We start from the raw sequence: 17015 nt of genomic DNA on the forward strand, positions 1-17015 counted from the left end.
CTCTCTGAGGACACACCTTTAGGCAGGAAGGCCAGGAGGTGATTTGGAGGCTTGCCTTGGTGTGGAGGCCTTACTGAGCTCTGGGAAGAAGCACAGGACTCTAGGACTTGGGAGGGAGATTCCAGGAGACAGGAGAAGGTGGAAGCTGGTCTTACCCATCACCACCCTAGGAAAAGGGGGGGAAGATTGTTTCCTTTGTGGGCCTTGTGGCCACATGCCATGCCCCAGCCCAGTTCAGGTCTTGCTGTGGGTTAGACCTGCTCTACACAAGCCTGGCACCATTACACACTGTTCTGATGGTAAATATTCTCATTTCCCCAAATCCCACTCACAAGTAGAATTTTTTTTTTTCAGTTTTAACAGCCTTAATGTGTGTACTTAGTAGAGAATTGTCCTAATCTTTTCAATTAAAAAATGCATCACCAAATAAATAAATAAATAAAATGTATCACCAAATCAGACTTGTGAAGTTTCCCTGAGAACAGCTCTGCATTTCCCTGGGATCCAAACTGGCCTGTGTTATTTTAACATTTCCAAAACCCCCAAAGTGAACACACTGGAAAAGACTGTGAGCAGTTCTGCAATAAAGGTTTTCTAAGCACCCCTGACAGATGAGAAAGGACACGGTGCCGTTTGTGATAGAGCCCCAGAGCAAGGACGGTGGAAATGCCTCTAAGGCTAACATTTAGGTCTTTCTTAACATAAATAAATAGATAAATAAATAAGTCAGTAAGTGTCTACTATGGGAAACCCAGACCCCCACCCCCACCCCTTCAAGCATACCTGGGCTTGACAGCATAAAATGAAAGGAATCTCCCCCGACCTAGCTTTTCTGGGATGTAATTGATGTAAGCATTCGGTGACCTTAAGATGTTCAACATGATGACTTGGCCCGTGGATATATGGTGGAATCACGGGGAGGTTAGTTACGACTTCCATCACCTCACGTAACTGCATTTTAAGGACTCTAAAGCGACGTGCCGAGCAGGAGCACACCTGTCACCCAGTCTTCAGAGTGTCTTCACCTTCGCTTCCACCTGCAGCCTCCGTTCTTCCCGCCCCTCCACCACTGCCCGCACCCGGGCAGGACCAGTTAATGCTGGTCTTCCCGGTGTAATTATCAGCCTATAATTGTGCCCACTCCTTCTCAAAACCCTCCCAGTGCGGGTGACAACTTATAGGGCAACCCAGCTATGACTGGTCGCAGTCAGGTTTGGGGTGACAGACTGAAGAGTGGGCAGTGGGGGAGGTAAACATTTGAGAAGCCACTTGTGCACACTTTGTGAGGACTTCATGTCGTGGAGTCCCAGGACAGACTTGAATGTGTCCACTTGAATGGCCTTGTGAGGTGTTGGGGCTCCCTGGGAAGGGATGGGAGGGCTGGTGTCTCAACCACCAGCTCCGTGGCCACTTGTCCTCAGTTTGTACCATCCTAGAGTCATTCTTCCTTGTGCCACTCACTCTTGCCCTCCTGTGTCTCTGGCTTCTGGCTTTACCCCCATCATCAGTGCTCCGAGTTTGAAAAAGACCATTACTTTCTCTATACATCTTATTCTGCTTTTTGCAAGAAGAAATGAAAAATTCTAGTGTATCTGACTTCTCCATTATTCAAAGGGAAAGGATATGACCGGAGGCTTTCAAAGGATGTCTGTTGCTTTACCCCTGTGTCTGGACCCACACACATGGTGGGGAGGGTTCTGACTCCATCAACCACTGGTCCACTTCTGCTTTTGTTTGGCCAGAATTTGGTCAGATAGTACTGTCTCCTGGCCTTGCCATATGAAAAATAAAACAACAAAACCCTAAAGTTCCAGTTTTTAGCGGTTGACATCCTTCATATAGTACATCCGAGAAGTCATCCGTATGTACATAATCCAGATGTTAATATAGACACATGAACCTGCATTTCTAGGTGAGAGACCTCCCATCAAAGAACCCCCTCCTCCACCAACACACATACACACACACGCACACACACACACAGCATGTCATTGCCATGTACAGGAGTTGTATTGCGTTAATGGAGGTATCTGAAAGGTTTATATGTCAAAACTTAGATAAGAAACTTCACGTTCAGGGATTTCTAATTGAACACCGATGAAGATGCCAAGTTAAATAGCCCATTGGAATGAAACAAATAGTTCCCCTGGGGCAGAGCCAGAGAGAACAACCAGCAGCCTTGGTCCTCTGGGCACTGTGAGGGTCTTACCAGCTTCTTTGTTTTACTGAAGTCCATATATATTGACCAGGTCGCTGAATTAGTGACGGATGGCGTGGTCTCTGCTGGGAATCCAAGCGTTGCCCACACCCTTCTCCTTTGGGAGTGGGTGTTGGCAGGGCGGGGTGCACTGAGCACAAGCGGTGTGTGACTGGGGAGGGGCTTCTGTCCCCGGGTTCACTGCAGGAAATGGACCAGAGTGCCCTCCACCGCTCTCACACTCCCCAGGGCCGCAGCCAACAAACACCAGCTCCGAAAGAAAACGCTTGTTCCCGTCAGCAGAACCAGAGCCCTTTTATCTGAAAACATTTATTTTTAAAAGAATGGCCTTTTTTTTTTTTTTTTTTCCCCTTTCCAACAGAGGTTGCAAACTGGCAGCCTTTGGAAAGGATGCAGCCTGTAAAACTTTTTGTTTGGCTGCCTGCTATGTTTGTTTCTTCTTTTTTTTTTTTTAATGAACGAGTTGTCCGCATTTTAGAACGAGACCCTTCAAATAAAATTTTGAATTTGGGGCTTCTCTTGAAAAACGGGAAGGTTGGTCTTCTCTGGGTCGGCCTCCCCATGGTAGCAGTTGACTTCAGGAGCTGACTCTGTGGGCCCCAGGTGGCCACAGTCCCTACCACTCCCTATTGCCTGTTAGACCCTGAAGCCAAGCATCGCTTGCCACCTGGAGCATACTTGCAGTGTTACTTGTTTTTCTTATACCTGTTCTATCACCTTCCTGGATCCCATTGGCGTTTGAGTTTGAGACCCCTGACTTAGAATAATAGGCACTGGATTAAGCTCTGATTCAAGAAGAGCCAGTGGAACCTGGCCATGTTCCTGCATCCATTACATAGTCTTAGGGGTCGTACCCTTCCCTGTCACTTGAGTTCATGCCTTCCTGGTTGACTTTAGCTCTGTACAGGCCTGGGAAAGGGTAATCTATTTCCCCATGTAGCATTTCTTTTTTCTTTTCTTTTTTTCTTAACTTACCAAAAGGGATATCTTTATTTTATTTATTTTTTCAATTATTATTTATTATGTTAGTCCCCATACAGTACATCATTAGTTTTTGATGCAGTGTTCCATGATTGCTTGCGTATAATACCCAGAGCTTTGTGCAAAACATGCCCTCCTTAGTACCCATCACTGAGCCACTCCACCCCCCAACCCTTTTCAAGCTTGCCTTGTGTTAATGAAATTTCATGTTCTTCCCTTGGTTGATCCTGTCAAATATCTGTTATAGGAGGTACGTTTACTATGCTTGTAACCTGTTTTGTAACCTCAGCTTGCATTTTTAAGAACATATCTTGTTCTCCTGGATCGGTCCACTTGTTTTCCCCTGGGAGGGCTCCAAAGCAGGAGCCTCTGAGCCAGTGAGCATCGGTCTCAGGAGGACAGGGGTCCAGCGCTGATGCTGGAGTCAGGGATTTCACTTCTGGCTCATGGGACAGCATAGCCATCGCAGCGCTGAGGGGCTTGGGGGCAAGAGTGTGTTAAGCTGTGGGCTAGAGACAAGCAAGGGTCTCCTGTGTGAGGGCACGCACTGAACGCTTTGTTGCAACTCGACTTGGTGAGGGCACGCACTGAACGCTTTGTTGCAACTCGACTTGGTTGCAGATGGGCTCTTACTTCGGCTCCTCCTTATGCGCAGTTGACCTGAATGCAGACGGCCTTTCTGACCTGCTGGTGGGGGCCCCCATGTTCTCTGAGATCAGGGACGAGGGGCAGGTCACCGTCTACATCAACAGAGGAAATGTGAGTACACTGCTGGGCACCAGGTGGACGGGTGTGGGAGAGGGATATCTGTCCAGTGAGGAGTGACAGAGCAACCCCACTCTGGGCCATGCCTTGGTTCCCATTACCTGGAGGAGGTGAAAAGACATGCTTCCTACCTTCAACATGCCATTAATGGAAAGCTGGACACAGTGTTACCACTGTAGACATATAGGGATTGAGAAAAATCACAATGTCAGTGTTTGATTTTGAGTGTTTATTCTGTACCTGAAACTCTTCTTCTTGTTTTCTAGAAATGATTTCCACATAATGTGCACATAGTATCAGGGGCCCCCATTTTTCAGATTAAAAATGAGGCCCGTGGCACATAGCTAGAAGCAGTGGGCTAGAATTTGAACCCAGGCCAGCTGGCTCTCTGGGAGTCGTGCTGCTTCCCCGGAAGTATGTACTCATGAGCCAGGGGCTCCTGGAGTGTGCAGTGGCTGGGCAGAATCTTGAAGGAGTAGGAGCTAGACAGATGGAAAGAGGTGGGCTGGGAGCTGGGCAGGCAGGTTGAGGACTGGGGCAGCAGGACCACTTAAGTTCTGGGGTTGGGCCAGTGCAGTGGCTAAGGGCTGTGATCATGAAGTTCCTTAGCCTGCAGAACCATGAAAGGGGTGCGATGACATCAGAAAGATGCCTCTGGCACTCTGCAGCTGAGTTGGGGGCTGGAGGATGGGGACAGGATGGGGAGAGGAAGCAATGTTCCAGTGGAGGTGGGAGACCAATGAGAAAGCCGACTCTTTTCAGCATCTAGAATTAAGAGTGTCCAACAAGAGAGTGAAATTCATCAATTTTGTTACCAAACATGAGAAAATAATGCTTGTAATCAATGAAAAGTACAATAAAATCTTCCTATACAAAGATCTTTTAAAAAATATACAAAACACATAGAGAATGTTCATAATAGATCCTTGTGGGTGGTAAAGCTTGGGTAGGTTTTTAGTTTTATCTTTATCCAAAGAGCAAGAATGTAATACTTTCATAGCAAAAAAAAAAAATCCTTTTAAGCAGTGAAGAAGATGCTAGTTATCCTAGTTGGATGACTCGTCCAGTTGGAGTCAAACAGTGTTTGACTCTAGGTGGGCAGCTGTCACGAAGAAAGGAGGCCATCTGAAGAGGAGCCAGGGAACGTTAGAGCCCTGGGCTTTCTTAGATGCTTAAAAACACTTTGAGAAAATGGATCTAAAACGTGGGAACAAACGTACTTCCTGGGACCTGTTGAGTGACACTTGATACTTACACCCCCATTGACATTCCAGGAAAAGGGGCAGGCAGGTGTGGGGAGAAAAGAGGTGGTCATTATGGACATGAGAACAGCAACATTTGGTGGCCGCGGCTGCTCTGTTTGTAGGAGAATGAAGTACTGGTGGAGGTATGAACTTGTCAGGCAGTAAGGAGACCAGCGTAACGGCTTGTCAGTGTGTCTGAATCACAGTGTGGAATCTCGGAGCTGGAAAACTCCCCCAGACACATGGCGCCCATACTGGCCAACCCCCAAACAATGTAGCTTAATGCCATGTGGTTACCCTGAGTACCAGGGCATGGTTTCTGTTGGGCCTCCCCCTGTCTGATGAATGATCATAAAGCAGTGCAGAGGATTGGGGAAAATGATGACTTTGGATAGATGGATTTGGACCTTGCTTTTTCCACTTATTAGCCTGTGCCATGTGGACAAATAGCCTAAAATTAGTGGTTCAGTTTCCTCATCTGTAAAGTGGGAAGAATCCTAAGGTCCCATCTAAAGCCAGACACTCCTTGGGGTGGTTTGTGGGTGTGTAGTGGGTTCAGAGTACCTCTACATGGGGTCAGGCTTTGATTTTCTTCTGCCTCAGAATCTCAGATTGTATTTTAATACTCTGGTACCAACATGTCAGTGATTTGGGGTAGAGTGGATATCCTCAGATGGCTTTTACTGCCACCATACACCATTGACCCCCTCCCTCTCTTGGGTGGTGTTTGCTCAAGAAATCCAAACCTGTGGGCACCTGGGTGGCTCAGTAGGTTAAAGCTTCTGCCTTCAGCTTAGGTCGTGATCCCAGGATCCTGGGATCGAGCCCTGCATTGGGCTCTCTGCTCAGCAGGGAGCCTGCTTCCCCCCCTTCTCTCTCTCTGCCTGCCTCTCTGCCTACTTGTGATCTCTCTCTGTCAAATAAATAAATAAAATCTTAAAAAAAAAAAAGAAATCCAAATCTGAGCCACATGATAATGGGCACAGTTGTATGCATCCCCACCCCTTTCCTCACCGAGAACTTTACTGGGTGTTGGGTTTTCTGAACAATGATTCTGTCACAATTACTGATCACATGCATCTTGCAAAGCAGCTTTGTAAACTTGTACTACAAGGGATAGGAGAGAAGAAAATAGAAATATGCATGCCGATGTAAAACAACTTTTGAAACAAAGGGTAAGGGCAGCTGAGAGGATTTTGTGGCAACAGGTTTGTGGGTAGGGAGGTTTGTGGAGCGTCAGGACAAAGGGAAGATGGAGTCCTTGGCCAACATGAGAATCCTCTTCCCTCTAAAAGGCATCTTCAGCTGTGGGAGACCCTCCTGCTGCATAGGTGAAAGGGACTCATTTTGCCACCAAGAGAGAGAAGCTTGGGCGCCCGTGATGCTGACCAGGTGTTTCCTGTCGATGGGTGTGCTCCAGGGGTGATGTTTGGAGCTTTGGTTGTATTGGGGTGTTCTTTTGGTTCTGGTTTTGTTTTGTTTTCCATTTTTTCCTTCGTTCTGTTTGCCAGGGAGCCCTTGAGGAGCAGCTGGCCCTGAGTGGCGATGGCGCCTACAACGCACACTTTGGGGAGAGCATTGCCAGCCTAGGCGACCTTGATGATGATGGGTTCCCAGGTCAGTGAGCTCGTACCTGCACTCTGCCTTTGCCCTGTGCTACTGGATCTGCCTGCCCGCTTGGAAGTCCCCTGCAGGGAGGGGTGCCCTTCAAGAAGTTGTTCTCTATGCAGACACTCAGAAGCCCGCTGCGCTTCTGCTTCCGTGTGGCATCTTCTCAGCAGCCTCAAGTTCTTGTCAGTGTGTTGGCCGTGCGAGGGGTCCTAGGGCTGGGCCACAGGGGCTTCTCGCTGCAGACATGTTTGACCTGGCTTCCTCCCGCCACCAGTCCCTCAGACTCTGAGGGTCTATTGTGTTGTTAGTACATGAGTGTGGAGGGACTTAGACATTCTCAGCCCCAAGAGTGACAGCAAGGGGATGGACTTGAATATGTCCCTGCCAAGAGGGTAGGGCTATGTGTACCTGATGTCAGGAAATGTCTGGACTGCAGATTCCTTCACAGTGTCTTGGCCTCTCTTTCTGGTCTGTTCAGTGTTGTCTCTGCTTATTGTATACACAGTATATGGACAATAGGACCTGTGGGATCCACGTCACTAGGGGGACAGCTGAGGTGGGGGACAGGCTGGGGGGCAGCTCTTGCCTCAGGCCAGACATTTAGGCTTCTTTGATATCCTCACAACCCTGACTAAAGAGGATCCTGGCTGGAGGTCGTGTGAGCACAGGTCCCGCACTCTTAACCTCACTTCTGCAAACACATGACTTTTGTTAGAATCAAAGGAAAGAAAGGAAGATCTCGGCTTTGTTCCAGGGGCTGTCAGTTTGTGAGGGTAACCATATTTTTTTAGGAAGCAAACGCCATTTTATATGAGTCCCTTCTCCGGGAATGAGTTGACTTTCTCAGTTATGCAAGAACCATAGTTTATGGAATTCCCCTGACAGAAATTTGGGTGTGTGGTTTATATTTGCATTTCTCTTATTGGATGGGTCAATGGTTTTTTTCTGAGGTAGGAACTTTTTTGAAAGTAAACCCTTCTCAGCGTCAATAATTTTCTTTCTACCGCCCTGCACGCGCCCCCGCCCCCCGCTTTTCTTCCCTGCTAAGAGATTGTGTGTCTAGCTTAATGCCTGGACAACCTACAATCAAGAAATTTCTGGTATGGAGGGACCAAAATGATGGCAGGAATTAGGAAAACTCCTTATATTACTCCATATGGCTTCCTAACCCACAGCTGTTTTTCTCCCCTCAGATGTGGCCATTGGTGCACCCAAGGAGGACGACTTCTCTGGGGCCGTCTATATCTATCATGGTGATGCTGGTGGGATCGTCCCTCAGTACTCAATGGTAATTGCTGTGAGAATGATGTGGTACTTGTCCATACATTCATCTGGCGAATACGTCGGGAAACTTGAGTCTCTACCACACCCTGGGATACAGAGGAGAACACAACATGATTTCTCCTGTCAACTTTCCCGCCCTCCAGTGAAAGACAGCGACCATTGGTATTGCTTATTAAGTACAAAAACATGTTCAGAGACTCCTGGGTGTGCTCTCTGTCAGAGAGGCCTTCTGCCCGTGAAAGATGACATCCACACCCTGACCCACATTAGGAGTTATTTCTTGAAGAAGAAGAGGTTTTCTTTTAGTTACTCCTTTGTCCCATCATCAGTGCTAGCCAAAGGAATATGTTGTAAAATGTCACTTAGAGAGGCAACAGTCCACGGAGGAGGGGTTTAAAAGTTGTCACAGGGCTGATTGGTATAAGTGGTATTGCTGTGAGGAGCTGTCAAAGCTCTGGCCTTGAGCCTCAGACTTGGGAACGTGGAAGTGGTGGGTTCTGTTTTTGCCATATCAGCGTGGAGTTCAATCTTGCTGATGGTATCAGGCCCAGCCCCTGGGAAAAAAGGAAGTCACTCTCTTGACAGAAGCATTGTCAGGATATTTGGGGATGTTTCTGTCTGGAGTGGCACAGGCCTGTGTCACTCTCCCAGTGAGTGGGTCAGTGGGAGAAAGAGACTGAGCACAAGTGGAGAAACTTCCAGTTAGCAAGTATCGATCTGCCGAGTGCTTCTTATGTGCTTACCACTTCCTACTCATGCTTGTGCTTCTCATCACAAAGCAGCTGGTCTCCTGTCTCGATTGTCTCTAAGGAAACAAAACTTCCAACTGAGTCGCGTTCTTGCAAAATGTTCCTAAAGTGTTCTGTAAAGCAAAGTATTAGGAAAGTGTCCAAACCTGTTCATGTGTTAAAGTCTCTAGGTAAGAAAGAGACTTTTTGAGTGGGTTTTAAGAGCCAGTCCATAAACAGGACTTCAGTCCATGCATTCATAATTGTTCTTCTTGCAGCAGATAAAAATGAGCTGATTAGAGGCTGGGGGTTGGTTTATTGCCAGCTTCCTGCACCCTCTCTGCTGGGGCCAGCCCAGCTCATTGATTCCCACGTGAGTCAGAGGGTAGAGAGGGGGCACCAGTCTGCTCTCTTTAGTCCTTGTCCTCGTCCTGTGAGATGGTGCCTTTACTGTCCACCTGTCTTCCTGAGGTGCCTCCAGCCCAGGGAGGTGACTTCGCTTGCCCAAGGTCTCTGGCTAGTAAGTGGCAGTATGGCTGTTTACTTACTGTCCGTTACTGTCCCCACACTGGAGGAGGGAACACTCAGGGAAGTTCACGTGGAAAACATAGAAACATACTCCAAGGGGCCTAGTCTACTCGGACCACCCTCTTCTCATTAGAAATGAATAACGGAGACAGGGAGCTCTTAGGTGATTCAGCCGATATGGCAGGAGGAAGAGGGCTTTGGGCACAGGTTGGGGGCCACATCCATGTCAGGGGGGCGTCTGTGGTCTGAATTACGGACCCTCGTCACGACATGACAAGTGGGAAGTCATCCAGGGAGCCCAGTCCGCCAGCAGCCTCCGGGGTCACTGTCCACACTTCCTTCTGGAAGCTTGTTCCTGGACCTTGGAAGCGAATCACACAGAGAGGCAACCTGTCAGAGACCCCTGCTTCCCTTTCTCCTGCAGCCCTCCAGTGTTTTGTTTTGTTGCTGGGTGGATTCCCCACAGGGAACTGAAGGACAAATGTTGTGGTTAGCATGGAGTGTCTTCAGTAGGAAGCAGGGATTGGCAGCTGGACTCGTCCTGCCTCTGTCAGCACACAGGGAGGCTCGTTAGCCTTGACAAAGAGAAGTGGTTTGGAGCACTTAAGAAAAAAAAAAAAGAAAGGGAGAAACAAGTATGTTTATACTTTTCCAAGCTGCTAATATGTATATGATAAGGTCAATGATTTAAAAGGAAAAAAGAAAAAGAAAAACCCTTCAACGACGTATTCTTCAGGGCTGCGGTCTGGACAGAGTGGGCATTGTGCGGGTGAACCGGAGGAAGAAATCAGAAGCAGCTCTGGGCAAAGGAGTTGCTTTTCTTTGGCCCAGACTGGTATTTATTTCTGCTGGATAAATTGTGAGATCAGGGCTGAAGTTCGTCCACATTACTCTTTAACTCATTCCTCTTTCTTGGGCTCGTCAGGAAAAGTGTTGATTTTAAGATCCTTGAGCGCCTGTCTCAATTTGAGAGCCCCCAGGGCACATCAGGGCGGCCCCTGTGTTCTTTCTCTTGCCATAAGGACACTGCCTATAAACCTGGGCAGGCAGAGGTTTTCCAAGGCTCCTGGTTTTCATTTAGGGTTATTAGCACTGAGCAGACTTATCTTCCTGGCTTTATGGCCTAATGGCCTACAGATGTCTGTGGGATAACTTAAGCCGGCATCGCCACCCCCAAATGGACCACCCCTTCACTCTTCCCCCTTGTCCCAGACACTGCAGAGCTTAGAACTGCAGACCCAGGGCAAGGCTGCTGCTAGCATCATTAGACTGCGGAGCTGAGCTGGCCTGCCTCAACATGGGGTTTTTAAGAAATAGACATACGTACATGTTTGTTTAGACAGAACGGTGTGGGATGTGGAGCTCTGCCTGCGAGCAAGGAACATTTCAGCATTTGCTGGTGCTCTGATTTGTACCATGATGCTCGCACATTTCCTGTTGGACGGCTTAAGTGAAGATGGCAAGTGGAAGGTTATTCGCAGTGATGGGATCTCAGGAGGGGTGGTGGGGGGCGGGGTTGGTCCCTGGCCTCTCCATCTGTAGATTCTATGGAAACTCCCTCTTCCCAAGCTCATGACTTCTCTGGATGACTCAGTAAGGAAAAGGATACGGGAAGAAAGTCCACAGTGAGCTCCTGGCTATCTGTAAACCTGGTTCCGATAGGGGTTGTGCTGTCCTGTACAGCATGAAAACAAAGCATTTTCTTATCTTCCACAGTGAGGGCATTGGGAGGTAAGCCTCCCCAGAGAGATTGTATAAACAAAGGGAAGAAGAAAGAGGTCAGATCCCAGGAAATGGGACTTTTCTAATTCAGCAAGTTTGATATCTTTTGAGGAACTGCACCATGTAGATGAGTGACGGAGCCACTTGTACAGTAAATAGCCCTGAACCAAGACAGCATATGTTAATACAGACTGAACTTCATGATGAATGAAAGTACAGATGCCCTATGGTGGTAGAGCTGTGAACTCCAATTGGCTGGTTGGGGGGCTGCCTTGTAGGAAAGAGGGTGGCTTCTGCTGATTTTTTATTTATTTATTTTACCTACAGTTTATAGAAGGTTCAGGACCCTGGAGCTCCAGATTTTCTAGAGAGGACAGTCTCACCTGTATGGAAAGCTCATGAGCCTGTAGGTCTTCTTATCAGCTCGGTTGAGAGGTGGTTTCTATGCGCCCATCTCTGCCAGCTGGACATGCTCACTGCCTGCCCCCCACCCCCCGCCCCGGGGAAAGACTGATGGTACCTCCAAGGAGAGAGGTGGCCCATGTTTGGTACATATTTGGGTAGAGAGATCTAAGGAAAACATGTTCTTAGAATTCAAGCCAGCTCCACCTGCATGGAAACAAAACAGAACCGCTGTTGGAAATGGAAGTAAACATCCATTTTGAACTTCACGTGGCATGTCAAAACATTAGCACATAAGTCTAGGTGGGTTTTTCGTGAACACGGAGCTTGAAAAATTTTAAACAATGACATGTCGTGAAGACAAGTTACCGTAACCGAGTGCGTGGTCTTTGGTCATCTGCTAAAAACCCCAGGATCAAATTAGGACCACAGTTTTCTCTTTCAACAGCTCCAGGACCAAGCATCCGACGGAAGCTGTGTAGAACAGTTCTGCGTTCTTACTCACCACTGTGCTCCTATCCGGTGACTCAATTTCCCTATTATCTGTTTCAGAAGCTGTCTGGCCGGAAGATAAGTCCAGTTCTGCGGATGTTTGGACAGTCCATATCAGGAGGCATTGATATGGATGGAAATGGCTATCCTGGTAAGCTGTTTTTCTTTAAGGGCATAAGAGATAAAAGAAGATAAGTGCATGAGGTAGAGTCATTTCCAGTAGGGTTAAGCTGTGGTGACAGCTCTGTGGGATGAGGAAAATTCCCATAATAGGAGGGGATACTTTGCCTGGTATTTGATTTTAAGGTGTTGAAGTTTACTTTGGGATTTTAGAAAGATCTATTCTGAAGGGTTTCAGCACCCAAAGGACAGATTGATATCAAAAGAAACAACAAAAAAAGAAAAGAAAAAGAACAGGATTTCTGTGGCATCAGCTCTTTCTAATGAAGAGAGAAAAAGCACTGTCCACATTAAAAATGATAGTGAAACCTCATGTTCTCCTTAATATTTAAGCATAGTTAGAGACCTCTTACCCTTGAGAAGGGAAAAAAAGGAGCTGGGCAGCACCTTCCCCACCTCCTAACCCCTGCAAGAAAATTGAAATATTTGGAGCAAAGAAGAAAACCCTCCCTGATGGACAAAACAGACCCTCACTGTTCTGGCTGCCTTGTCTTCAAGGTGAATTAATGCCTCGTGATGGTTGAGGCTAATTGAAGAAAAATGTACCATTTCCCACCTCAGTCCCAAGTGTTGTTGGGTTTAGGGAAAATGCCCTGGGCAGGGGGGTAGTGGTTCTTTTGGGGTTTGAAGGGGATGGAGTGGGGTGAGGTGAGGAAAGAGAGATGAGAATTTGAAAAACTCTGAAATGTTCCTGGAATTCAGGAAGCATTTTCCTGGAACTCTAGGTTATCTTGCTGTCTTTGAGGAAGTACTTTTTCCATTTAAAATGCCCGGGAAGGACTTGTGAGATCCAGTGCTGGGCATACGAGGGCAGCACATTTGGTAGTTTCTTATGGGCAACAGTTTTGATCGTTTTTTGTGACCTTACAGAGCCAGGAGGAGGGGATAGAAAAGGGTTGTTGCTGAAGTTTTTGTTTCTGTGGGCCTCATGGGCTTAAGTCGGAGAAGGCCATTCTTCTTGTTTTGGGTAATTTGTGGCTGTTCTGGAATAATACCTGATGTATACGCAAAATGCTCCCACGTGCACAGTGGCTCCCATAGTGTGGCCCGTGGGTAGAGATGGAGTGTTCCCCATGTGAAAGACATGGGTACTGAGCCGCAGAGAACTTAGGGGCCAGGCCAGAGGTCACATCGCAGTGGGCAGAGACACACGTTCTCTATGAGCAGGTGGGTTCACGCTTTATGATGTATGGGAGTTTCTTACACTTTTTTCTTTTAAGATTTTAAAAAATTTTTATTTATTTGAGAGAGAATGAGCACATGAATGTGGGGAGGGGCAGAGGGAGAAGCAGGCTCCCTGCTGAGAGGGGAGCCTAGTGCAGAACTTGAGCTCAGGCCCCTGGGATGGTGACCTGAGCTGAAGTCAGACACTTAATGACTAAGCTACCCAGGGACCCCTGAACTTCTTATATTTTTTATAAAAAAAAAAAATGACAGATTCCTCAGGTTCTTTTGTTTTCAAACATCTAGTCAACTCAAAAAGGCTTGGAAAACAGCAAAATTAACAAGCATACCCAAATGCAGAAATTTTAGCAGTCCTACAATTCATGGATTTGCTGTTTCTTTTTCCTTAATGAGGACATATATAGACATAGGAATTCAGTCTGTCTTGGATTCAGATGCTTGCTTCTTTAAGGTGGTAATGGGAACCCCAGGACTAAGGAGTTTATACTTGAAGGGAAGAAAGGCAGAGAGCTACTAGATGAGTATATACTTTATAAATTCAGGTTACTTAAAAATAAACATTACTGGGGCACCTGAGAGGCTCAGTCATTAAGCATCTGCCTTAGGCTCAGGTCATGATCCCAGGGTCCTGGAATTGAGCCCCACATTGGGCTCCCTGCTCAGAGGGGAGTCTGCCTCTCCCTCTCCCTTGCCTGCTGCTCCCCCTGCTTGTGCTCTCTCTCTCCTCAGAAATAAATAAATAAGATCTTAAAAAAAGGAGAAAAAAAATTACCATCTAGCTCTTGGGTCTTGGTTTGTAGTATACTCAGTATTTCCTGAATTTTCTGATTTAAATATGTGATTTAACCTATGTATTTAAATATTTTTAAAATATTACATTTAACAACTAATACTTAGTATTTAATAGATGTCTTCTAATTTAAATATTATGAAATACCATCAGCTTTTGAAGAAGACCCTTAGGATAATTATGTCCACAGTACAGACAAGGACACTGAGAGATTCTGAGGTCACGGGAGTGATGGGTGGAGCAGAGATGATTCACATGTTCTACAGAACCTTGAGCTTCTTTCCAGCTCATTTAGTTCTAAGTATCTGGCTCTCTAATTCACTCGTGTCCAAAAGATACATAATGTGACCCACATACATAATTTAATGTATTCTAGGAACCATATAAAAAAGATAAAAAGAAATAGGTGAAATTAATTTTAATAATAAATATAAAAGTTTTGGGGCTAGTTCATGGTTCTCATAGCAGCCACATTTCAAGGTCTCAGCAAGCCACGTGGTGATTGGCTGCCCCATGGGGCAATGTGGCTCTCCCTCTTCCAAGATCACCATGTGGCCCACAGGAAGGCTGTTGCCCACCCCCCAAGAGCTCAGTGCTGGGCCTCGTGGCTGGGGACCTTGCCAGGGGGTGGGTAGGATGGGAGGGGCTTCAGCATGTCTCTGAATGCTACAAACTTCTGATTTTCAGATGTAACTGTTGGAGCCTTCATGTCAGACAGCGTGGTTCTCCTAAGGTGAGATGCTTCCCTCTTGCTTCTTGGGTTGCATTCTTCACGATGAGGGCTGGGCTTTGGTGAGGTGGGTGGTTGGGGAAGTTCTTCAGCGTCAGTCAGCAGTTCCCTCTGGGCTGTTCCTGGAGGTGCTCGGAAAGTAAAAATGCGGCTGTCTGGTCCTCCTTGTCCCCAGAGTTTCCAGCTGGCGGGCCTCGAGTGGCTTGTAGCTCTGGGACAGTAGCCTCCCTACGGCTTGGGGTGGCTTCAGCCCCAGCGGTTTTGCCTTTTGCCTTGAACAGCTGCTTCATGAATGTGTGTACATGATGTCCTCATTTCCTGTGGGCACCAGGACACTCAGGGGCTCCCAAGCACTGCCTTGTCCCAGCTCTTTATCCCCACCTTGTCAGTCCCCAGATCCCCAGGGGCGGGGAGCCTCCTGCCCTTTGAGCAGGACTTCCTTGCCTGTGGAGACAGAGGTGTGGGATGGGAGCCCATGCACCATGACTCTCTCCCACAAAGGCTGGAGGCTGCCATCCTGCCCTGAACCATCTCCAAGTATTTCTTCCATATGAGTCAGAGGAGGCCAAATTACCCTTTGGAGTGGGAGCCAGCTCTTAGGTTTTGTTAATAACCTGATGGCAGAACCTTCTAAAATAGGCCAGTGGGATCTTAGAGCTGGAAGGGGTCCCAGAAGCCATGGAGCTGCACACCCCCAGATTCTTCTCATTCAGCAGTGCCTTCCTTCAAGTCTCTGGCTGCAAGGCACCTGGCCCTTAAGGTGCCCCTAGCAGTGAGAACTTAGAAGCTTTGGAGGGAACCAATTAACCCTAGCTAACTCGGGATGTTAACCTGTTAAGGAGGCAGAATCACCTTAGGTTGGGAGGGTGTGGTCCAGGGCCAGGTGGCCTTGGTTCGAACCCCCACTCTGCCGTTGGGAGGCGGGTTTCTCCAGGTGACCCGCCTTTCAGAAATCCCCCCCTCTTTAAACAGGAGAATGGTGGTACTTCCTTCACTGGGTCCACAGAACTCTGTGAATTAGTACTACATGCAAAATGCATAGAACAGGTAGGGGGTCAATGAATGTTAGCAATGCTTAGGTAACTTATGCAAAATATGCCTCCCTAAAATTCCCTTAGGTAACTTATGCAAAATATGCCTCCCTAAAATTCTTGATTCTATATTTTGCATGTAGCAGCCCTTCAGTATTTGATAGTGGCTTGTGTGTCCCTGAGGTGGTGACGTCGCCATATGACTGGATCTCCACTTTCTTTATCCCCCAGCCCTCAGCCCTGTCCTGTGGGTTGGCCGTCCCCTTTCAGGTAAAACAGCTTACGTCGCCTCCATTGACTGAGGTGACACTTCAGAAGCTGAGCTTACCCACCGCCTTCTCTCCTCTTCGCTGTCCCGAGCAGCTTTCTTTGGCTTGTCATGATTCCTCTAGAATAAAACACGCTCCCCAGCTCTCACAGTTGAGAAAAGGCGCTCCTAAAACCGGGAGTATCTGGCTTAAGGTATATCCTGTAGATTCTCCTTTTTAAAAAAAAAAAAAAAAAGATTATATTTATTTATTTGACTGTGTGTCAGATCCCGGGTGCATCTCACGGAGCAACTGTGCAAGCAACCCACACAGCCAGTGTTTGCTGAGTGCCTGCCACATGCCAGGCACCGCTTGGGCTCCCACATGCTCAGCGTTCTCTGGTTATTCTGTTTTTTTCTTTCCCTTTGGAGGTGTAAATTACATATAGCGGAGCCTGCTGATTGAAGGATCGCACGTGTACAGTTGTAAGCAGGTGCCTGTGTGTGTAACTGCCACCCATTAAGATAAAGAACATTTCCATCACCCCCGGAAATTTCCTCCTGCCTCTTCCCAGTTACGCCCCCTTCCGATGGGCAACCGTTGGTCTGATTTTCATTGCCGTGGATCAGTCCTGCCTGTTCTAGAATTTCACATAGATGGGATTATGGAGTCCACACTCTCTTGGCTCTGGCCTCTTTCACTTGGTGCAACGTGTTTGAGATGCCTCTGAGTCATTCTGTGGTGCTCTTCTTCCCTTACTGAGCAGTAGTCCGCTGACTGAATACACTGTAGCTCGTTCGTCTGTTCTCTTGTTGGTAGAACATAATGTTTTTAGGAGAGGCAGGGTCAAAAAAAGGGTGGAGAGAGAGATGCTTA

General features: G+C 47.4%; 1 protein-coding gene across 3 annotated transcripts in view; it reads left to right on the forward strand.

The window, feature by feature from the left end:
* ITGA9 (integrin subunit alpha 9) overlaps positions 1 to 17015 on the forward strand; it is a 323185-nt gene that overhangs the window by 52770 nt on the left and 253400 nt on the right. For 2 of the 3 annotated variants that reach the window (XM_082745463.1, XM_082745465.1), the window contains 5 exons: positions 3821 to 3958; positions 6720 to 6825; positions 8013 to 8107; positions 12036 to 12126; positions 14818 to 14863. In XM_082745463.1, coding sequence (XP_082601589.1) covers positions 3821 to 3958; positions 6720 to 6825; positions 8013 to 8107; positions 12036 to 12126; positions 14818 to 14863 — 476 coding nt within the window. The remainder of the gene's footprint in view (positions 1 to 3820; positions 3959 to 6719; positions 6826 to 8012; positions 8108 to 12035; positions 12127 to 14817; positions 14864 to 17015) is intronic. The other variant, XM_082745464.1, reaches the window with a different exon arrangement.

The sequence above is a fragment of the Mustela nivalis genome (genome assembly GCF_964662115.1).
Source record: "Mustela nivalis genome assembly, chromosome: 1".
NCBI lineage: Eukaryota > Metazoa > Chordata > Mammalia > Carnivora > Mustelidae > Mustela > Mustela nivalis.